Source organism: Stegostoma tigrinum, chromosome 4 (genome assembly GCF_030684315.1).
Source record: "Stegostoma tigrinum isolate sSteTig4 chromosome 4, sSteTig4.hap1, whole genome shotgun sequence".
NCBI classification, from domain to species: Eukaryota; Metazoa; Chordata; class Chondrichthyes; order Orectolobiformes; family Stegostomatidae; genus Stegostoma; species Stegostoma tigrinum.
In genome coordinates, this window is record NC_081357.1 from 106,219,986 (window position 1) to 106,244,559 (window position 24,574).

The 24,574-nt window shown below is 39.8% G+C and overlaps 1 protein-coding gene across 3 annotated transcripts in view; it reads right to left on the reverse strand.

The window, feature by feature from the left end:
- arhgef10 (Rho guanine nucleotide exchange factor (GEF) 10) overlaps positions 1-24,574 on the reverse strand; it is a 271,880-nt gene that overhangs the window by 168,411 nt on the left and 78,895 nt on the right. For 2 of the 3 annotated variants that reach the window (XM_048530739.2, XM_048530740.2), the window contains 7 exons: positions 19,981-20,265; positions 18,409-18,699; positions 17,734-17,794; positions 14,449-14,528; positions 11,828-11,887; positions 11,238-11,422; positions 6,688-6,801 (listed from right to left, as the gene is read on the reverse strand). In XM_048530739.2, coding sequence (XP_048386696.1) covers positions 6,688-6,801; positions 11,238-11,422; positions 11,828-11,887; positions 14,449-14,528; positions 17,734-17,794; positions 18,409-18,699; positions 19,981-20,265 — 1,076 coding nt within the window. The remainder of the gene's footprint in view (positions 1-6,687; positions 6,802-11,237; positions 11,423-11,827; positions 11,888-14,448; positions 14,529-17,733; positions 17,795-18,408; positions 18,700-19,980; positions 20,266-24,574) is intronic. The other variant, XM_048530741.2, reaches the window with a different exon arrangement.

Here is a 24,574-nt window from a genome sequence, read left to right on the forward strand (position 1 = left end):
TACTGCAAACGCCTACAACAGATGTTCGCTGTCTCTGACAACAACATTTCATGTCTGGTACTGTGGAATTTATGCTGCCTGCTCCCACCTCTAAGTGTGCTTCAACAGGATATTATTGGGCCAGTAAAAAAAAATACAAAGTACATGTGTTTAGTAGCCAACAGTTGTCGACTATAAGGTATATAATTAACAACGCAAAGCATTGTTCACTATCTCCCCCTCAACAAACTTCGTCTTATTTAAACTCATCAGAAGCAACAGTATGTGAAAGTTTCCAACACCTAGTGACACCACCTTGCATGCACAGGTCTCATTGGTACACAAGCTCGGTGTATCAAAGTAGAAATCTTGAACTTTTATCTGACTTCTATACAGCAATATTTCATATCAGATATAGCTGATAGAGAAAAAGAATCTTTTAAATCTAGTCCTTAAACCTCGTCCTTGCAAATGAAGAGATAAAAGACTTACCTTACTACAAAGGCAATTCACAAACACCTCAAAGAACTTAAGGCAAATGTGGAAACACTGATGAAACTTGATTATGAAGGCAGAAAAGTAATATAGGATGTCCTGAGACCATGGTCATTTGAGTTTCTCACATCAGGATTTTATGGTTGATATTATTGGAGACACAAATTTACTTTGATTTACTGCTAATATCACCTCTCTGTTGGTCTTCTACATCCAATGAATTTGAATAAAATCGCAATCAGTGTTCCATGCAGATCCTTACAGTGATCAACTTGAGTAAAGTACGTAAATTCTTAGTTACGAAGTAACAGGATTTTCTTAAAATAAAACAAAGAACTGCTAATGCTGGTGATCCAAAACACACAAAAAGATACACATTTCTGGAGAGGCTCAGCAGGTCTGGAGAAGTTCAGAATACAGTTCTGAAGAAGGGTCAATGGACTCAAAATGTTAGCTCTGCTTTCTCTCCACAGATGCTGCCAGACCTGCTGAGTCTCTCTAGCATTTCTGCTTTTGCGCGTAGCAGGGTTCCCTTCTTGCAATATACACCACATGGTATGATAAACATCTTCAAGATTTGTTGAAAGAACATTCTGGATTGTCACCTCCTATATTTAAGAAAACAGCAAATACAAATGCAACGTCGTCAATACTTTGTGGCGCATCTGCGACAAGGGAAAAGAGGGTCGAGGGACCTCATAATTCACAGGTGCTATGTGAACCTCAAGATAAGATTATTGTTTATTGATGCACTCGTATTTCTATCGAGTAAGTACAATATGTAAACAGTAAAATGTGTTTGTGCTATGACTTCAGTCTTGAGTTGGTAGATGTTGACAACCACTGGCTTACGCTGCTAATGCCCACTTTGTCAAATCCTAAAGAATGAAAAATTATCACAAAAGAGTGCAGCACTTTCAAAGCAATTTTTCAAAGGGTTCAGCAAAAATATATACCAGCAAAAAGGAAGGACTATAGGAAAAGGGGCAATCAGCCATGGATATCTGAGGAAAATTAGGATGGCTATCAGATTGAAAGATAAGGCATACAATGTGGCAAAGACCAGTGAGAAACTAGAAGATTGGAAAAAATTTAAAGGTCAACAAAAAGCGACAAGCAAAGCTATAAAGAAAAGAAAGATAGATTATGAGAGTAAACTAGCTCAGAATATAAAGACAGATAGCAAATGATTCGACAAATATATAAAATGAGGAAGAATGGCTAAGGCAAATATTGGTCCTTTACGGATGAGAAGGGGGATTTAAAATGGGAAATGAGTAAATAACTGAAGCATTGAACAGTATTTTGGTCTTCACAGTGGAGAACATGAATAACTTGTCAGTAACTGATGACAAGGATACAAAGGAAGGTGAGGACCTAAAGATGATCAGTATCACGAAAGAGGTAGTGTTGGGCAAGCTAATGGAGCTAATGATAGACAAGTCTCCTGTCCCCAATGGAATGCATCCCAGGATACTAAAATGAGATGGAGGGAGAGATATAGCGAACGTACTCACGATAATTTTCCAAAGTACGCTTAACTCTTGGGCAGTTTCAGCAGATTGAAAAACAGAAAATGTGACTCCACTGTTTAAAAAAGAAGGCAGGCAAAATATGGGGAATTATAGGCCGGTTAGCATAACTTCTGTAGTGGGGAAAATGCTTGAATCTATCAAGGAAGAAACAGTAAGACATCTAGACAGAAATTATCTTATTGGGCGGATGCAGCATGGGTTTATGAAAGGTAGGTCATGTTTAATTAATTTACTAGAAGCCTATAAGACATTACGAGCATGGTGGACAACGGTGACCCAGTAGATGTGGTATATCTGGGTTTCCAAAAGGCATTCAGCAAGGTGTTGCTAAAAGGCTGCTGTCTAAGATAAAGGCACGTGGCGTTATGAGCAGTCTATTAGCATGGATAGAGGATTGGTAAACTGATAGGAAGCGAAGAGTGCAGAAAAATGAGTGCTTTTCCGGTTGGCGAACAGTGACTAGGGGCCTTGCCGCAGGGACCAGTGTTGTAACAGCAATTGTTTACAACTTACATTGATGGTTTGGAGTTGGGGACCACGTGTGAAAGTTTGCTGGTGAAACTTAGATGAGTGATACAGCAAAGTGTGCAGAGGATTCTGAAAGTTTGTAGAGAGATATAAATAGTTTGAATGAGTGGGCAAAGGTCTGGCAGATGCTGTACAATGCTGATAAATGCAAAGTCATACATTTTGGTAGGAATAACAATAAAAGGGACTATTATGTGAAAGGTAAAAATTTTGTAGCAGGATGCAATGCCTGGGTATCCTTGTGCATGAATCGGGGTGGCACCCTGGCATAGTGGTCAGCAATGCTGCATCACAGCACCAGGGGCCCGGGTTTAATTCCACCCTTGAGCGACTGTATGTGTGGAGTTTGCATGTTCTCCCTGTGTCTGCGTGGGTTTCCTCTGGGTGCTCCGGTTTCGTACCACAGTCCAAAGATGTGGAGGTTAGGTGGATCGGCCAAAAATAAATTGCCCATAGTGTTCAGCGGTGTGCAGATTAAGTGGGTTATGGGGAATGGGTCTGGGTGTGATGCTCGGAGGGTTGGTGTGGACTTGCTGGGCTGAAGGGCCTGTTTCCACACTGTACAGATTTTATGAACGTGAGCAATCGCATAAGGTTGGTTTGCAGGTACAACAGGTAATTAAGAAGGCAAATGGAATTTTGTCCTTCATTGCTAGAGGGATTGAGTTTAAAAGCAGAGGGGGGATATGTTCCAGCTGTATAGAGTGCTGGTGAGGCTACACTTGGAGTACTGCATGCAGTTTTGGTCGATTTACTTGAGAAAGGATGTACTGGCACTGGAAAGAGTGCAGAAGAGATTCACTAGGTTGACTACTCGCTAGAGAGTGACTAGGCTGAGATTATATTCATTGTAATTTAGAAGATTGAGGGGGGATCTTATAGAAACATGTAAAATTATGAAGGGAATAGATTAAGTAGAAGCAGCGAGGTTGTTTCCACAGGCAGGTGAATGTAGAACAAGAGGGCATAGATTCAAAATTAGGGGCAGCAGATTTAGGGCTGAATTGAGGAGAAAGTTCCTCAGTAAAAGGGTTGTGAATCTGTGGAATTCCCTGCCCTGTGAAGTAGTTGAGGCTACCTCGTGGATTGTTTTTAAAGCTAAGTTACATAATTATTTGAATAGTGAAGAAATTAAGGGTTATGGTGAGAGAGTGGGTAAGTGGAGCTGAGGCCATGAAAAGATCAGCTGTGATCTTATTGAATGGCGGAGCAGGCTTGAAGGGCCAGATAGTCCGCTCCTGCTCCTATTTTCTTACGTTCTTCTCGAGGCAAGTTAATCTTACTTTCATACAACAGGGGTAATCATTGATTTATAGTAAAATAAGCGGGTACAGTACATTGTAAAGTCGTGAGCTGGAGTAATTTTGACATGCAAAGGGCTTGAATTCATTGGCATCTTTTAATATTGTGTCAAAAACAGATATTGAGAACATGGCAGGTCTGGCAGCATCTGTGGAGAGAAAGCAGAGTTAATATCTCCAGTCAAGTGTCTCTGCATCAGAACTAATAAATGCCACTTTCTCCCAGCTGCTATATTAAAGAGAAGTTTGGGAGAGAGGTGAAGGCAAAGCCCAGAGAGAATGAGAGAGGAAAGAGAGATAAGCAAGGGGTAGGCAGACAAGGGGATTATTGATTGCAAGCCAAGACAGGAGAGAAACTGAATGAGGGAAGATGAGGGCTAAGAGTTGGACAGAATAGGTAGGGTCTGCTGAAAGCAACCCATGACGTGACATGACATGACCTGATAGGACAAGGCAAGAAGAAAATCCTGCCATGCACAAGAACAGAAATCGCTGGAGACACTCAGCAGGTCAGACAGCATCTGTGGAGAGAAAGCAGAGCTAACATTTGCTTCAGTCCCATGACCCTTCTTCTTGACTGTGTTCTGAACTTTTCCAGTCTGGTGAGCTTTGCCAGCAATTTCTGTTCTTGTGTTTCCAGCGTCCGCAGTTCTTCGTTTTGTTTTAACGAAATCCTGCTGCTTCCTTGTAACTAACAATTTACATCCTTTACTGAAGTTGACCACTGTAACAGGACCCAGGTAAAGGAGCAGGGTATGGGGTTGCGTAAAAAACACAGAAGGTCGTAATCTAGCTCTAAACAAATAATCACTGAACTCGATGTTGAGTCTTAGAGGCTGTAGGGTCCCCAAATGGAAAATATGATGTTGTCCTTTGAGTTTGTGCTGAGGCCTACTGGAACACTGCAGCAGGCCCGCGACAGAAATGGGAACCATAAATGGTATGTTAATGTGAGAGGCCCCTGGAAGTTTGGAGTCATTTTTACAGACAGAATATCAGTGTTCTGCAAAGCAGTCACTCAGTGTCCTCAACCTAGAGGCTAAAACATTGTGAGCAGCGAATACAGAAGACTAGACTGATGGTGGAGAACCGACACAACAAAAACAGTTAAAGTACTGCTTCACCTGGAAGATATGTCCAGGGATTTTGATACTATGAAGGGAGGAAGTAAACGGAAAGGTGCTAAACCTCCTGCAAATACAAGGGAAGGTGCGGTGGAGGTGTGGGGAGTTATCGGGGCTGGAGGAAGAGTGGACCAGAGGGGCCAAGAGGAAACAGTCCCTGCGGATGGCTTCCAAAGGCAGAGAGAGAAATTTGTGTCCCTTAAGTGTTTACCCATGGGCCTTCCTGGCCAACACTTAAATGCATAGTGGGGAGGAGATCTGCCTGTACTGCATATAAAACAGAACTTTTCACTGTACCTACATGCATGTGACAATAATAAATCGAGCTAAAAAAATGGTGACTTTCTCCCTAAACTATATCTTTTGCATTTCCAGGTGAGGAATTTACCCCAAATGATAGATAATGCGTCTAATTGTTTAATACTGAAGGTCATTCAATTCATTATGTCTCCCTGGATGAGTGGACTACTTAACCCCCTTCCTTATACATTCTTTATTGCCAACACAGAGCTTTCTTGTCATTCAGGGAGGATTACACTCAAAAATTTTTACCCTTCTTTTCTTTCTCTTTATAGATGTTGAAAACTCATAATTCCAGCATTTTCCATTTAAAGCATGAGGGGCATGGATAAGGCGAATATTCAAAGTCTTTTCTCCAGAGTAGGGGAGTCCCAAACAAGAGGGCAGAGGTTTAAAATGAGAGGGGAAAGATTTAAAAGGGAACTAAGGGGCAATTTTCCATGCAGAGCGTGGTGCATGAATGGAATGAGCTGCCAGAGGAAGTGGTGGAAGCTGTTACAATTACAACAATTAAAAAGCATCTGGATGGCTTTATGAATTGGAAGGGTTTGAGAGAGATATGGGCCAAATGCTGGCAAATGGGGCTAGATTAATATAAGATATCTGGTTGGCGTGAACAAGTTGGACTGAATGATCTGTTTCCATGCTGTACAGCTCTATGACTCTGTCAAATTTCCAACATCATCAATTATCTTGCTTTTCATTAGTCCCGGTTTTATGTTGCATTCAAGACTGCAAATGACCTCCCAATTATTACAATTATTACATATGTTTCACTTATCACTCAGTAACTGGTGAGTATCAAGCTGTCAAGTACCTAACACTTTGTTTGAAAAACCAGGACAATTTGATTGATCATGTTTCATTGTATTTTAACTGCATGCCTTACGTTAAACAAACTGTGATGCGTAATTCAGAAAGAACTTGTTAAAAATATACTATATCCAGCTATCTTCCTTTGCAAACTTACAATAAGTGCTTTTCAATATGACAAGTGTAAACACAAGAATAAACATGGAGCTAAATGGATACAAGCGTTTCTCTCAGTTTCTATCCAATTATGCAAGAAACATAATAATGCATTAGTGTTTACCGACACAATGAAAAGGAATTTGTGGAATTTACTGAGTAGCAGCAGAGGAGTAGGATTCTATTCATCTGGAAGAGCAAATTTCATCCTTAGAGGGAGCATTGTGACATTTGGGCAAAAAGTTCAAACTATCGCCAGCTATGAAATGCTGAAAACACTCAACACAGGTCCTTTCAGAGACCATCAAGTGCCAATTTTGATAAAGCACAATTCAGTTCTGAAAGGCATGTGTAATTTTATTCATTAAAAAACCCAGCCTGCTTGATTTTTTCAAAGGTAACAATACTATAAACTCATGTTTAATTTCAACACTAGTCTCCAAAAGGAGAAAGTACCTTCCGTTCTTGTTTCTGCTTCAGTTGTTGAAGTTCCACACTTCCCACTGCATTTGCCAGTTCTTTCATTTTCTTCTCATAGTGTTCTTTTAAACGACTTAGGTCCTGCGAAAGCTAAACCAAAGACACTTATTCAGCCTCATGCTGAAGTTGGTTATTTATGGATAAACATATCCTGTTATTGAAAAGCAAATTTTGGAATTCAGAAATATACTTTGCATTATTTATGCGTCAGACATGGATCACTCGATAGTGCCGTCAGCTCTGAGTCAGCAAGTTATGAGTTCAAGTCCCACACCAGAGACTTCAGCAAAATAAAACTAGGCTGACACTTGAGTGCCATACAAAGTGCACGCTGCCTCATCAAAGCTTTCATCTTGAAGATAAAACCTGGGCCCAGATATTCCGTGGAGTGGCAATCATAATTGGATTGCTACTTTGCCTCCATTTTCTTTTCCTGCTGGCACTGAGCTTCACGCTTCTAACTGGGAATTCCAATCTGGGCTCCTTCTGAAATATAATTTGTACCTGAAATCAACACAGTAACCCTGTCAAGCAGAATAAGTCGGGGAAATTCAGATTATTACCCCTTTTTACAGCAGTGTGTCATGTTCTGAGATTCAAACGGTCAGCAGCACAGCCAGTAGCTGTGAAAAGTTAAGTATGTAAGGTAAATGTCGGATGAGAGTGCCAGTTAATGGAGGGATTAGGGTGTCAGATGGGTTAGGTATAAAATAAGTGATGGGGTGCTTAGGGTAGGTGAGGCAGGGACTTTGTGGCAGCCAATGGGATTGTCAGGGCTGGTGGGAAAGTGGGGTGTTGAGGATGGCAAGGGGTGTGGGGCTTCCAGATGTTCTGGTGGGGTGAGGGCTGATGTCAGTTCTCAGTGGTTCAGGTCAGTGGGTGAGGGGATGTCAGGGTTTGAACCAATGTTCAAGCAGTTTGGAATCATTTTTGGGTTGGGGGTTCTGATGTGCTGGGGAGAGAAAGCAGTGCTCATTGGGAATCCACAGGATTAAGGGGGTTGGTGTAATTGGTTTGGTATATGGCAAGAGGGAGACTCAGCTTAACAGATTTTCAGGATTGAGACTCAGTTTTTAATTCACAGTGACTATTACCTTTACAGAAGCAGAACCTCCAATAGATTCCTTTCGAGGTTTCCAGGCACAGATCAATTGTCCATCAGAATCTTCAAGTTCCCAGGCAATTCCCACAACGTTTACTGTGTCTGGGGTTTCACAGGGTCCTGACTGTGGTCCCCCCCACTGACCTCTCTCCGCCCCCCCACCCCCACCCCCCCCCCACCCCCGCCCCGGCTCTCTGACTGTTGGAATATCCAGGCTGTAATACTCAAGTCCTGTCAGCTTCTCATATAGTCTAAAAACTACATGTCACTATTTCAAAGAACAACAGAATCCTTCTCCAAAGTGTCCTCAGTCAACATCACTAAAGCAACTAATTTGGTTCTTTCCGCAGTACTGATTGTGAAATTCACTGTGTTCAAGCTGGTTACTATGTTCCTACTTTAAAACAGGGTAAAATAGGAGTAAAATAAAGAACTTCACTGGCTGGACGTCTGAAACAAAAACGAGAAATTTCTGGAGAAAATCAGTAGAGTTAATATTTTAGATCCACTTGAAGGGTCATACTGCTTTCTCTCCATAAACACCACCAGGTCTACTGCTGAGCTTTTCCAGAAATTTCTGTCATTGTTTATGAAGGAGGATAGTTGGACTCAAAATGTTAACTCTATTTTCTCTCTCCAGAGACCATTCAAAAGTAGTCTATTAGCACAATCTAAGGTTGTGAAATGCATTATACAAGTGCATGTTATTTTACTTGCAAAATCAACATATAAGTATAGTTCATTCAGAGCCCAGACTCTAATAATTTCACAAAATATAGCATTATGCAGCCTGTCTAGCTTAGCTGGTCTCTGTTCCACATCCGATCATCTAAAAATATTACACCTTAAAAATGCCTCAAAAGGGGAATTACAGCGGGAAGGTTGGGATAGAACCAAATTTATGAGCGCCTTCTCAGAGGAAAGAATAAATCTTCTGGCTTTAAAGAAAAAATTTCTCTCAATCAGCTGAAAATCCAGGTGATCACCACTGAAAAATAGCTGCTTAGTGAAGCTGAGCAGCTGGTCAACAATCAGGTCACGTTTCTACTGGGTCAGGGACAAGAAAAAAAATTGGCAACAACTCATGGCACGTGTGCCAGGTGAATTATTCAGTGATGCAGAACACGGGCTGGGGGTCCTGATTGGCTCAGTACATCCAGATTGTACAGGCTCAACGAGATAGAATACAGAGCGATTTTTTTTTAAAAGGTTGTGTTGCTGTTAAACAGGCACAGGCTGTTGGAGCGGCCACAGACAGTGGACTTTCTCCTGAGATGCTGCTGGGCCTGCTGTGTTCATCCAGCTTCACACTTTATTATCTTAGACTTTCTGTCCTGCTGTTCAGAGAAAGAACATGGTACACTTCCAGTAGGGGGCAGGTTTTCTTTTAAAAATGCTCAATTCTACTTGTTTGTTTATGAGGGTCAGGAGATCACTTCATGTCCATCTGAAACTACTCTCAACAAAATAAGCAGGAAACCGAATGTAATGGATTTTGATGGCCTATCTGCAGCCTGTATGGTGAAAAAAAAACACTTTTATTTATAGTATTTTATAACTATATGCCTCCTTCCAACTACTTAGGTCACTAATTCAAGGGAACTGACATGGTATCTCCATTCCAGACATACGTCAAAACTGTGTCATCAAACTGCTCACAGATATATTAAAATGGCTCTATAACATTGATACCTGACATTCATGTTGCCATTTTGTTGATAGGTTAGGGAGTGATTAAGCCCATGGCTTTCATGCCTCACTGTTTAAACAGTGATATTTACCTGGGAGCAGGTGGGGCATTTGCCACGTGTAAACCCTGTAAACTCCATCAGGATCGCTCCCGAGTTCCCAGGGGAGTCAAAGAGTCAGGAGAGTCATACAGCATGGAAACAAGCCCCTTCGGTCCAACCAGTCCATGCCAAACCTAATCCGAAGGTAAACTAGTCTGACCCGCCTGTGCTTGGCCCATACCCCTCCAAACAGTTTGTATTCATCTACTTATCTAAATGTCTTTTAAGCACTGTAACTGTACTCACATGTACTACCTCCTCTGGAAGTTCAACCCATATACAAACGAATTGTGTATAAAAATATTGCCCCTTCATTCAAATGCCTTCTCAGACATATCAAGGGCCTTGGTGGCTGAAAAGGGTTGGGGGTGAAGCCTGCTCAGTGTTGCCTCTTTCCCTTGCTGCCCACCCTCTCTGCCTGTGCCAACGTGGCCTCACCATCACCTGAGCCCACTCCCATCATCACATACTTGAACGTGTGAGCCCTTCTTTCTGATTGCTCAACAATGCTATAGCTGACTGGCAACTCTTGGCAGGTGGGTCATCTAGCCCCAGAATCCTTGACCCAGGGAAAGTCTGCCTTGGACCTGGAAAATGCCCGACTGGCACTTAATTCCACGAATCTTCCTGTAATTAATTTTATGCCATCCCCTCTGGGAGGTGATATTCCATTCCACTTAGTGGCACTGTTGACATTTAGACTTCAATGATCAAGGAAGATGCATCGGTAATACAACTGAACAGGTTGAATATCAACTTGTAAATCCTTCTAAACTATTCCCAATGCAGGTGGCTTGACTTGGGAGAGATTTCCGGTAAGTCATGCAGTGGAAAGAATTTCAGCCCGAAGCACCAGAGTGTGTTCTTCCTTTATCCTTTTACATTTACGTTCTTCATTTCTGAAGAAGAGTCCTGACCCAAAATGTCAACTTTCCTGCTCCTCTGATGCTGCCTGGTCTGCTGTGTTCCATCCCCAGCATCTTGCTACCTCCGGGGCTAAAGCACCATTGACCACATTGTGAGAATACACTGTGGAAGTACAGCTACCGCAACACTCACTCAGGGTCTTGACCTTGATCTGCTCATGGTACAAATGGTGGCACTACTTCAGGCACAGAACCCAAGAATGTGTTTTGTACTGAAGAGAAACAATTAGATACAACGTAATAGAGATTTTAAACAATCTGTTCGGATGCGTTATGATCTACCTCCGGTTTAGGTAGGACCTGGGTACTCTGGCTCAAAGGTAGGGACATTACCACTGATACACTGTTACCTGAAATTAGTGATCTTATCAAATTTAAAGCCTCCTCAATCCTTACAAACACCACTGCTGCCAGCAGGTTTCCTGGTCAACAGCTTGAATTCCAGGGAATGCCAGATCTCCAGTAGTTCTCAAGCTGTTTGAGCTCACTATCCTTTGTTGTGTCGAGCATACACAATTCCCAATCAGTCACTGAGTGGCTGAAAGAGGTGGCCGTTCAAGTACAAAAAATATTAACTTCTCTCTAAAGCTATTTACTTCTAAACAAAATGAGCGTATTCTTTAACAGGTTTTTCCATTTAGTGCTTCCTTCCTCTGTATGGATTCAAACCTTAAAATGATGGTCATTTTGTGCACACATGGTACATACATGTATCTTGTTCTTGTGAGATTTGCCTTGGAGGAATGAGTTGGGAATTCCATTTTCACTTTTAGCCTCACCATCACTTTGCTCGTCATAGCTCTCAAACTCACTGGAGCTCCAACCATAATCCAAAGAACTTGTCGCAGCCTCATCTCCATGTTCTACATCATCATAAATGAGTTCTTCTGGATCTGGTGATGAGGGACCAAGAACAGGCATTTACTTGTTTCTAATTGTGTGATGGGATAATTAAAAGAAAAACTTATTTTCATAACAATGGAAGACGTAATAATTGACATTGAAAGTACTGAAGGTAGGTACATATCCAAGATGATTTTTATATTTAGAATGAATGCACATATCAATACTTTGGACAACATTGTACCATATAATGAGGGAACTACATTAATAACTGAGGCTTAATACTATTTTCATAATGCATATTATTTTACATTATGCTAATTACAATAGATTTTTGTTTGCCACTTCAGCACACAATGCTACTCTGAGAGAATGTTCTTCGATAACATAAATGTGGATTGTTTCAAAGACAGAATGGTCATTGCAAAAACAAATGTGCATGAGCCAGCATTTACCTGTTGCTGACGCATCAGAATTTTCTCTTGGCACATCATCATAAATTACTTCATCCTGACCTGTGAGGCATGACAGAAATTACTTAGATACATCGTACTTTATCTTAAAGAGAGGGAAAGTAGGTTGAATTGAGAGAGGGAGGTAAAAGAAATGGAAATAAAAGTTTGAAACATTAATTCTGAAATAACTGGATTTTGAAGGACAGAGTTCCAGCACTTTTAAAAGTTGTTTTTTTTTCAGAGCCAGAATGCTTATTTGGCATTGATTCTTACAGGTAAGAATTTAATTATCGTGGAATAGACAAATCCTCAACTTGTTTGACTTTAGTAAATATATAATGAATAAATAATGCAGCATAGACTTGTTCCACGCAATTCAATGCTAACAGTGTAAGATACCATTTCAGTGGGGCCTCTGGATGGACAAGGGAACTCAGACAGCAACTTCCTGATTTCTACAAATAACTGTGTGTCTACAGTTACTGGGAGTTGGTCCAATTTACACTTTAACAGCAGGAGCATATGGACTCACCATTATTCTTACTGCCTAATCCAACCAGAGTATTTCTTGTTCAGTAGACCGCATGTGAGACGGTGGTTATGAGAGTGAGAATGTGGGCAACAGCATGCACTGTGACATTTTAAACTAGGGATAGCTTGAACAAGGGGTGATAGTGATGCTTATACAAATTTCTGATACAAGAAAATTTGAAACATTCGGCACTTGGGGAAAGTAGACTAGGCTGTGGCAATGTGTAGCAATTATTGCAATGCAGAAGGTAATTGGAATAGATTCAAATACTGAAGACAGAACACCAATACGTCAATAACATCTGGAATGCTCAGACTGAAAGGGTGGATGTAGGAAGATAACTTTTAAATTCAAGGGAATATCTAATGGAAAAGCAAAAATGTACATGTCGGGTAAGGAGCAGGAGAACAGTACAAATTGGATTGCCAAATGCTAACTTTCTGTTCTGTGTGATCTTAGCAACAACAAAAAAAAAATTACTTATGGATGGAAGAAAGTAGCAGTAATAAAGAACTTTAGCAAAAAGAAAAGACATGAATCTAAAAAAAAGTATTAAAATAAATATGAATATGCTTATTTGGTAGAAGATACAGGGAGAGACGGTACAGGCTTAATGGTACAACTTTGAGATGAGTACAGGAGCAGAGGGATTTTATCTTCACATGCTCAATTCTCCGGAGGTGGCCAGGCAAGTTAAAATAATTGTTAAGATGGCTTATAAAAATTTTGGATTTACATATAAAGGCATAGAGTATAAAAGCAAGGATGTGATGCTACATCTCTACAAATCATTGGTGAACCCACATTCGGAGAATACTGTGTTCAGTTCTGGGCACCTTATTTAAGGAAGAGTCTTAAAGCCCTGAAGACAGAGTACAAAGGAGATTTACTAGAATGATACCGGGAATGAAGGACTTTGAATACACGGAAAGAGTAGAGAAATTGGGTTTAGTCTCCTTGAAACACAGAAGATTAAGAGGTGACCTTATTATGAACAATTTTAACAGGCTAAAGAAGGATATTCTTTTTCCGCTAGTCGGTATCTCAGTAACCAGTGTTTTGGATTTCAACACTGTCAGCCAGAGAGCTAGGAATGAGATTAGGAGGAACTTCTTTACTCAGAGTTGTTAGGATTTGGAAAGTGCTGCCTGGGAGAGTGATGAAGGTGCATTCCATAGGACGTTTCAGAAGAGAACTGGATATATATTTGAAAAGGTGATGAATTTCAGAGATAGGACAGAAGAATGGGTAGCTGTTTCGTGAGCCAGTACAGGCAAAATGCAGCACATAACTAGCCTCCCAAATCCTCATAGCCCATCCAGCATCTACAGGGTACAAGTCAGGAGTTTGACAGAATACGCTGCACTTGCCTGGATGCATGAAGCTCCAACAACATTCAAAAAGCTTGACACCGTCCAGATCAAAGTACCTGCATAACTGGTATCCCATCTATTACTTTTAGCACTTGTTCCCCTCACTATTGAAACATCTTGACAAGATGCACTAAGGCTTCTTCAAAAGAACCTTTCGAACCAATATGCTCTGCAATCTGAAAAGTCAACGGTAACAGATACATGGAAACACGATGAACTGCAGGTTTCCCTCCAAGCCACTCACCACTCTTACTTGGAAATACCGTGACAGTGAAAAAACAATGTTTCACAATCTTGGACTTCTATCGCTAATAACACTGTGGGTGCATGTACATGCCAGGAGCTGCACCAGTTCGCTACAGTAATTAGGGAAGGGCAATAAATGTTTGCCTAGCCAGCAACACCCATTGTCCATGAACAACTACAACTCACACTGGAACCTCATTAACGAGCATATTAGCTGCACTTAATTAGAATTCACATCCAGTAGCTTTACTGCTGCATCTCAGCATACTCAACTATGTACCATAAGGTTCTTTGCTGCCCGTTGCTCAATACTTTTTCCGAATCTTTCCCAAGTCAGAAGTGTTTTCAGAGAGAGCAGGTTTGACATTTTGCTTACAATTCACAATCCAAAGATTTCATATTTACACACAAGGGACAAATTGAAGGTTATGGTGTTGTACTCATACATTCTTTACATCATTGATACATACCCTCCAGCCATGCTGTATTTGCTGGATCTGAAGCCCATTTGGTAAATGCATCTTCTGTGTCTAAAGCAAGGTAATCTTCACTGTAATAAAATTTAAAGGTAAAAAATTAAGATAAGTTGCATTTTTGGTGAATACATTGCCACAAAGAAACAAGACAGATAGTCAATGCATCCCCTACTCTTCATTTTTCTTGTGATTGGAGAGAACCAAATGTTATGAGATGTCTGAAAAGCAAACAACAAAATACTGGACTTTCACCAAAATATACACTATAATGAAAAATCTAGCATGCAAAACTATTTAACATCAAATCCGTGAAGCACAGCCATCCAACACTTCTGGTCATTTCAATTTGTTACTTTGTGTATTTACAACCTGAAAAAAATTCAAAAGCCAGAGTTGTTACAAATCTAGCTTTTAATCTTCTATTTGCTGTCAGCTTGAAGGCCACAATGCAGAAGAAAATAAATATTCACCTAGAGAAAAATACATTAATACCAGACAGTGAACACAGTTTGTCAAGGACAGGTCATATCTAACAAATTTAATTGAGTTCCTTGCTGAGGTGACCCAGTCAGTGGATGAGGGTAGTGCTCAGCATGTTGTACATTTGGACTTCCAGAAAGCATTTGACATGGTGCAGCATGGCAAGTTGGAAAGCAAATCAGAAATGTTTGGAATTAGCAGCATGGATTAGAAGCTGGCCAAAAGATAGGAAACAGAAGGTAGGTATTGATGAGCATTTCTCAGACTGGAGATGAGTTGAAAGTGGTGTTCCTGAGGGATTGGTGTACGGTCCTTGCTTTTTCAGATTTACATAAACAATTTGGAGATGGATGTGGGGTGTAAAAATCTCTAAATTTTCTGATTATACTAAGCAAGAGAAAATTGTTTGGATGATGCTGAGCAACCTCAGAGGGACTTTGACAAGTTCTCCAAATGGCCAGATACCTGACAGATGAATTTCAACGCAGAGAAATATGAAGTAATGCATTTTGAAGAAGGAACAAGGAAAGACAATGCAGGCTCAATGGCACAATTTGAAGGGAGTATAGGAGGAGAGGGACCTCAGGGTTCAAGTGCATAATTCTCTGAAGGTGGCCAGGCCAGTCGAATTGGTTGTTATGAAGGCTTACAGGATCCTTGGGTTTATAAATATAGGCATCGAGGATAAAAGCGAGAAAGTGATACTAGCCTCTACGAATCATTGGTCAGACCACATTTGGCGTATTGTGTTCATTTCTGGGCACCTTATTTAAGGAAGAATGTTAAAACCCTTTAGAGAGTGCAGATGAGATTTATTTGAATGACATCAGAAATGAGGGATTTTAGATACAAGAAAGAATTAGAGAAATTAGGCTATTTCTCCTTGGAACATACCTTAAGAGTGACCTTATTGAGATGTTGAAAATTATGAACGATTTTGGCCGGGTAAAGGTGGTGTTCTGTTTCCAGTAGTTGGTATGTCAGTAACACAGGGGTCGCAACTTCCAAACGGTTAGTAAGAGAGCTAGGGGTGAGATTAGGAGAAGTTTCTGTACCAAGAGTGTTGGTAGGAATGCGCAGCCTGGGAGAGATGAGGAGGAGGATTCTATCGAGTTTTTAAAAAACAGAACTGGATACATATTTGAAAGTGATTAAATTAGAGGGCTGCGGAGATAGGGCTACAGAAGGGGATTACGTAGGTAGTTTTTTTCGGAGCCAGTAGAGACCTGATGGGTCGAATGGCTTCTTCGGGACTTTAATGATTCCATGATTGAATAACATGAAACATTAATGGATTTGCAGGACGTGCAACAAAACAGAAAAAGAAGTAATTTTATGGAAAGCTAAGGGCCTGTCTGGCACCCAAAATGAAAATTCAGCACATCACTAGGCAAACATACTGATACTTCTGTCAGTCAGATACAGGGAAGCAAAAGGGAAATAAAGACTTAATAAGAAAGAAACAATTATTGACATTTTTCCATCTACAAGAAATGATGGATGTGTAACAAACCATTCATGCAGGTGAGGTGACAGACATATAAAAAGAAATTCATTCTGTATCCCCAACTAAACAGCAGCAATGATGCAGTTACCACTATTTCAACAGAAATCTTAGATATATCTGAGAAAGTTCATCCCAATGTTTTTTTTAAGGAAAGCAATGCCATAGCCTGTAATTTATAGGCAGACAGTGGGGCAGTTGTCATGTCATTGCATCAATAATTCAGAGGCTAGGCTAATGCTTTGGGAACATGGGTTCAAATCCATATACGGCATCTGGTGGAACATAATTTCATTTAATAAATGGGAAACCTCTGAATTCACTAATATTTCTTTACAAGACAGAATCTGCTATTCCCGCCTGGTCTGGCCTGTATATGGCTCCAGACTTGCAGGATCAGGGTTGAATTTTAACAGTATGGAATGGCTGAGCAAACCACTCAGTTAATAAATAGGGATGGACAGCATCAGTAATGTCTAGATCCCGAGAAGGACAAAATTGAAAATCTATTGGCATGCACAGCAATATACTTTTACAAAATTATTGCATTTCATGCACAACTTAGTCACCACATTTCTGACATCAGACCCTGTGTAACACAAACATGCATCAATTCTGTCAGACAAACAAAAATACCGGGAAATTATTTGGAAAGTTACAGTTATATAGTGCCTTTAAATGATGTAAATATTGCAAGGTGCTTCACAGGAATGTTATCAAACAACATTTGACCCTTAGCCACCAAAAGCGATATTAAAACAGATCATCAAAAGCTTAGTCAAAGAATTTAAAGCAGCTTAAGAGAGGAAAAATGCGATATAGCAAGGTTTAGGATTTGCGATCTTAAAGCTGCAGTAATGGACTCAGTAAAATTGAGGATCACAAGAGACCAGAATTATTAAGAGTGCAGATAAATTGGAAGAAGTAGGGTTAAAAAAGGGAGGGGCTAGAACATAGAGTAATTGGAAAAGAAGAAAATGAAAATTTTAATATTGAGGCATTGGATCATGGAAACAAATGTGTGTAGGGCCACGGCGCACTGGAACCAGAATGTTCTAATAGATCTTTACACAATCAAAATAATGGTTCCAATCTCCAGCCTGAGTAATAATTAACCTTTGAAAGAATGAAAACCACTGGCTACAAAATAGTACTATAGTGCAAGGAAAATAGCCTGATTAATTCTGGAGTAAGGAAATGAGTCAATGACGAGTTTGAAAAAAAAACCCTTCCCTTTTAAAATCGTAGCAGTTCCAAATTATTTAAACATTAATCTAAACTGTTGATAAACTTACCCAGCTGGCTGACTGTTTGACTGAATAATTTTAGCATCAAAATCCTCACTTGTAAATGGCACTGTGAACGTACAAGATATAATAACATTATTATTTTAAAAATCTTCAACCTAGTACTGGTGAGATACTGAATACCAACTAATCTATTTATTAGCTTCGAATTAAGTGCTCAGAATAAAAAAGATTGCCACTTTTAACAAGCTTGCATCTTTTCAAGAGTGTTTTTCCTCACATTTTCTCCCTCCTTCTTTCCCTTCCTCCCACATACAAATCTTGTACAATTTGTATCAATATATGAATCTGAAGAATCAATTTTTTTTTGTTTCTATGTGAGCTGCTCTTAAGATTCAGACGATTGCAATGGAGATTTCCTCTCACAATCAAATTCAGCTGAATGGTTTTCAATATGTCCGAGCTATCCTGGTTGATGTATGTGACCCTTATATATATTTGTATGTGGGTTCAGAAGATAATTACAGAAAGGAGAAGCTAAGGGATCCGGTAAGTTAGTTATTTGAGCCGAAAAAGAAGTTGGGCAGACTAATTGAAAATAATGACTTGTGCCTCTTTCAAAAAATGGCTTAGCCCTTAAAGAAAACATATATAGAAAAAAATAATTATTTACAGTTAGTAATCTTATTGCCGATTTCCATTTTTACAATGCAGACTCCTCACCTTCCTCATCGACAGAAATATTTCTTATTAAAGTAACAGGGGCTGAATATGTAGGAACCAACAATGGTACATTGGATGGGACAGCATATCCGCAGGGAACTGGAATACAATATCCAGCAGGAAGTGCATGACCAGTTGCCTTATTGTCCTGGAGGCTTTGTTCTGCTCCTGATGATTCAACTTGATCGCCTTCCTGGATTGGTGAGATATCTATAACCGAATATGGATTCACTTTTGCAAGTGCTGCGCCTTGTGTTGATGTATGTAGCAAATTGACAGCAGTACCGTTTTCTGCAAAGGCAATCATATTTTTTAAAATGTGTTTCTATCATCCATTAACTCAGGTTATTTTGATTTCTCCAAGTTATTTTCTCCTAACTTTTTCTTTTAATTAGAATTCTTGCAATTTGTTGCTGGCTGGTAAGGACTTACGTGTTGGACATTGGGGACTAACAACTCAGGGTGTGCAGTATGATTACAGACCACTATCACCCCAAATCCACAAACATTGTCACCCAAAATATGCCAGCCTCTAAGAACCCTCATTACCCATCTCTGGTCCATTTATGGAATGCTTCTACTCTTCAATGCTGCACTGGCCATTGTCATTCTAATGCTGCTGCAAGGATAGTGAGCAGTGAGGGGTGTGCACCCAGTCCATTATTTGGACCATTCTGCACCTCCAGGCTGTGAGTTAGCTGTCACAGCATTCTCAATTACTGAGCCTACCTAGATGCTTATAGCATTCCTGCAATATAATGCCTTGCCTGATCTTACTTGCATTGACTTGCTGCACAGACTCAAAGTTAGGAAGCCTGTCATAGATGCCAGCCAGCCCTAGTAAAGCCAAGTAAATCATGGGCAACCTTCAATACCAACCCAGGTGGCTGGTACATAGAAGGGTGTGATGTTGTTCCCAACGGAAGGAGCTACCTATTCTCTGCAGTTAAAAAAACAACTCAGCTTAAACTTGAAGAAAACCATATACCTTTCCTGCAGAAGTCATTGTGAACTGTTACATGAGAATTAATAAGTAAGGACATTTTCCAAGTGAATCAGAAGCTCTGTACTTCTTACATGCCAACAGAAGTTTCTGGAGAAAGACAACCTCACACCCAGGCCCTGGCAAGCTACAGAGGATCTTCTCAACATCTGAACTGGGAAGTCAATACCACTAAACTGATTTTCTAGTTTTTCCTTAACTCTACCAATAACACGTGTGTACGTGTGTGTTTTAGTAGTGCTATATGCCAACAGTCTATATCTGTTTTATCGTAACTATAGTCTAATTGCTTATAATAAAAAAAACTTCTAGTTCAGTACAGAAGCCTGGTCTGTACCTGTTATCATCCTTGGTTTAAAAGTCAGGTAAATTGAGGTACTATGCCCAAACCTGAAAAAAAATCTCACATTTGGTACGACTTCAGGAAAGCAGGGCTCAGTTTATTGTGTACTATTCCAGTGAGCCATAACAGGGTCTAACTGAAACTTTAAACAATTGTAGTATATTTTGACATAAATAAATCATTGTTAACATCTGTGATTCACATAACCCCTCGTAACCGCTAATACCTCGTGCCACTGCTTTAGGGTCTTGATCGAAATCCTTTCTATGCGGGGACAAATTATTTGTTTCTGATATTTCATAATATCCATGGTTGTCAGTAGATGTATCCAAAGTTACATCATCCTGTTTTGAGGCTTCCGTAGTGCCGTGTTCCACTTCATTCATAACCACAGGTAGAGGGGCAGAGCTGGGCTCTCTGTCTGCTTCTGGTATCTCATCACTGTCGAAATCAAATACTTGGCCTTCATCATGTTCATCATCATCAAAGTATGGAAGCTCATTTTCTAGCACTGAAAGAAGAAAATAGGAATAGGAGAAGGTTTTAACTTTGCTTTAAACAGGATGTAGTACTGTAATATAATATCTATCTGTATCTTATATGTAAATTTGTGGCTAAGTTGCCAATTTGTTATGATGCAGGTGATAAATACATTTACACGTATGTTTTTAAAAATAAATCAAAATCAAGCAAGGGAACAGGGCATTAAGCCAGACACCACTAGGGCATGGTACACCAAAGTTTTCAATGCCAGAGATAAATTGTGATTGTTCCAAGGGGATAATTCCTGAACAAAAGGTTTTGAAAGATCACAACAAAACCACATTGGTGTAAGCAATCTACTGTAAACAGCTCTTAAATCTCTACATGTTTTGTTTCGAACAAGTATTTCCCTTTCATTCTTGTATATCCAATTTTCCCTCCTTTATGCACACCTTATTGTTTCCAGTCTAGGTTCTTGACTTTACCGGGTGACAGTTAGCTCAGTTGGCTGAACAATTAGTTGGTGATATGAACTGATGCCAAGAGTGCGGGTTCAATCCCTGCATCAGCTGAGGTTAGCATAACGGTCCCACCTCTTTAACCTCTCTCTCCACCTGAAGTGTGGTGATCCTCAGATTGAACCCACCACCAGTCATGTCTCTATCTTTAGTGAAAAGCCAGTCCTATGGTTCCTGAGACTATGGCAACTTTACCTTTACCACTTGAATTTAATGCTTGCTGGTGTTTTCTTTTGATTGTGCTTACTCAGAAATGCTTAGGTGAGCATTAAATAGTGATAGTTGCACACCACTCCTCAACAATCATCAGCTTATTTTTCAGCAGACAAACTTAATGTTGCTTGTGGTACACTTTTGGTTTAAAACCAAATATTTAGTTCTACTGATTTCAGTGTTGGCCTGTAAACCAAAGCTTTACGGAGTGCCACGGTCTCACTGTGAGGTACTGTAATGTTTTACCATTAGTCCCATTTCAATTTCCCAATTTCTCAAAGGCTCCAACAAAAGTTATGGAATAATTACAGATTTAACAGTTTTGAATCCATGCACCCTGGGCTTTTGAATGATTTTATTGTCACAGGAATCCTTTAATTCATCCCATACTAAACAGAACATCAGAGAAGTTGCAGGAAAAGCTCAGCAGGTCTGGCAACATCTGTGAAGGAAAAAACAAAGCTAACATTTCAGGTCCGGTGACCCTGCATCAGAACTTAGCTCTTGGTCACCGGACCTGAAATGTTAGCTGTATTTTCCTTCACAGATGCTGCCAGGACTGCTGAGCTTTTCCTGCAGCTTCTGTTTTGTTTTCTGGTTTACAACGTCCGGAGTTCTTTCAATTTTTAAGAGAACATCAAACTGGTGTGAACAATCAAGCAGTTATCTACAATATGCTTGTAAATACTGAATCCCACTTTTTAATTACTGCAGCTCCAGGTGAAAAGTGGTGAAGATACAGGACTACAAGAAGGTGAAAGGCAATGAGATTAGCTTTGGATGCTCATTTTAGACACATTTACATAGAAGATTAACAAAAGGGAAAATGGCAAAGTCTACGATTAAGTCAACAGATTCAAGTTAATTGTCAACCAGAAACCCAGACTACTCATTATCTAAAATGGGTTGTTCATTGAACTTCACTGTCAAGAATAGGCAGCATCCACCTGACAAATTCTAACAACAAGACAAAGGCAATGGTAACTAAGGTGAGAGGCACGTTTTTTTTAAAAAAGAACACAGAGCGTGGTAAGTGCCTGGAATGTGCTGCCAGATGAAGTGGTAGAAGCAGATACGATAGCAACATTTACAAGGCATCTTGAGAGATACATGAATAGGCAGGGAATAGAGGCAAATGGGCTGTGCAGAGACAAAAGATTTTAGTTTATAGTGTCATGTGTCACCTCACGCTTGGTAGGCCAAAGGCCCTGTTCCTGTTCTGTACTGATCTTTGTTCTTTCTTTGTTATCTCTCTCAATGAATTTCATATGGGTATACTTGGAAAACTTCAAATAATGTAATTGTCCTCACCAGCAATCAAGGTAATAAGAACATCTTTAGTGTTGAAGTCTTACCCTTCTATGACTAAAGTGTGAAGCCACATTCATTTGTCTTTTCTCAGCGGTACCATTTTGCCAATCTACAGGGAATTCTCATTCTCAGAGTGCCAAAAATACAAGGGACCAAACTCCCATGATGCTTGTTGAGACTTAAAACTTCTCTAACAATATTTTTAAAATATTTAAAGAAGTTAGTTTAAAATAGAGCTACGCTGCTCTAACACTTGAGAGAAAGCAGGTCTATTTTTACTTTTCACATTAAAACTATAAATGGGATGTGCACTAATTTGAGGAAGGCGGCCTCAGACTTGACGTGTACTGGCAAACCACAGGATTTCTGATAAATACAGCTTCTGAAATTGTGCTGAATTTAAATATAATTTGGAAAGGCAAATCTTTTTCTGCACACTCTCTAGATTTCTTGTACTGTACTAAAATTCTGATTTGATGCAGTTCTCTTGTATTCAACACTCTCACAAACTCAAAAATGACAGAGTTCAACAAGGAGTAGGAACGATATGACTCTGTCAGCAATGATGCTGATTACATCAAAGATATTTCTCTTCACGACAACCACTGCCACCAAAGAGAACAAAAATAGCAATGCTGTGGGACACCCATCAAGACACACAGTATCCTGACTTTGGAAACCATGGACATGAGCCAAAAACTGATATTTCAAAAGATATAATGCCTACATCCATGAGATCAATATTCTGAAATTTCTTGCAGTACACCATCATCCAGAACGGCACTGGTTCAACAACTGCTTCTCAAGACAGTTTAGGATGGGCAACAAATGCAACAATTTTACATGATCCTAATAATAGAAATTAAAGCAATTAAATTCAAGAAAAGCGTATAATCAGGCCCAGATTCAAGTCCCACCTGTAGCTGGGGTGTGTAATAGTAACGTGTCTGATGAGGTCGATTAGAAAATATCTGTAAAGAGGCACCAGGATAATTCCAGGGATGGATACTACAGACACAAGGAAAGAATTGAGACATGTGACTTGTCCATGAAAATGGAGAAGACAGGAATTTTTTTTTAATGACTTGAGGGCTTTGTTAATCAATTGGAAAAGTAATATTTTCTTGAGTTGGAGAGGTCAGTGATAAGGGATCAATTACTTAAAAATTGTGGGTGCAGGTCAAATGGATGTAGAAAAATAGTTTGAATGAAGAAATTTTCTTTAGAGTATAAGCAACTATGCTCCACGTTCTTTTATTATCTTTAATGTAACCAGATCTCCATTATGAATGAAGTTACTAGTATTCATATTCTTTTGATTTTTGTGTAAAATGTTCATTTATTTTGAGTAAAATTCGTTTGAGAAGATAGGCTAATTTCTTTCTATTAATGATCCTTGGAGAATCATGTACTTTATCTGCAAGGCGTGGCTGAGGCACAGGCAATTGCCTCATTTAAAATAAGGAAAACATTTGATAAAGATGGTACCATATTATGTGGAAGGTAAAAGGGCAGTGGGATTAGTTTGTGATCAAAGTAACAAAATGTCAGTATGATCACAATGAGCTGAGTACTATCCTTTGATGCTATCAAATTCTTTAGTTAAGTCAATTGACTCAAGTAGATTTTAGTCCAGTAAGCCAGATCATTGGTATTTGAAAATAAGTTGCTAACCAGGACCGGCTGATTCTAATAACACAAAAAGTCGAACCAAAGTGACCTCTCTCAAAGGGTCACATAGTGTCTCCCTGTTACAAGTAAATTTGTAGTGGGTTGGGACAGGCAGGAACCTACCATGAGCAGAGTCCATCTAATTTTAATGCCTCCCATCTGCTTGTCTGCTATCTTGGAGACTTAAATCCCAATGTCCAACATACCTCACCTAACCCCTCTGGATTTACGATCAAGCAGATTACTGCGATTCCCAGGACCGAGTGATTAATTCTCTATTTATTTTTTCTTCTCTGTAAATAGGCTGTGGCTATTTTCTCTGGAGTGTCGGAGGCATTCGGGTGACCTTATAGAGGTTTATAAAATCATGAGGGGCATGGATAGGGTGAATAGAAAAGGTCTTTTCCCTGGAATGGTGGGGGGGGATCCAAAACTAGATAGCAGAGGTTTAGCGTGAGAAGGGTAAGATTTAAAAGGGACCTAAGGGGCAACTTTTTCCAGGCAGAGGTTTGTGTGTGTAAGGAATGAGCTGTCAGACGAAGTGGTGGAGGCTGGTACAATTACAATGATTAAAAGGCATCCAGATGGGTATGTGAATAACAAGGGTATAGAGGGCTATGGGTA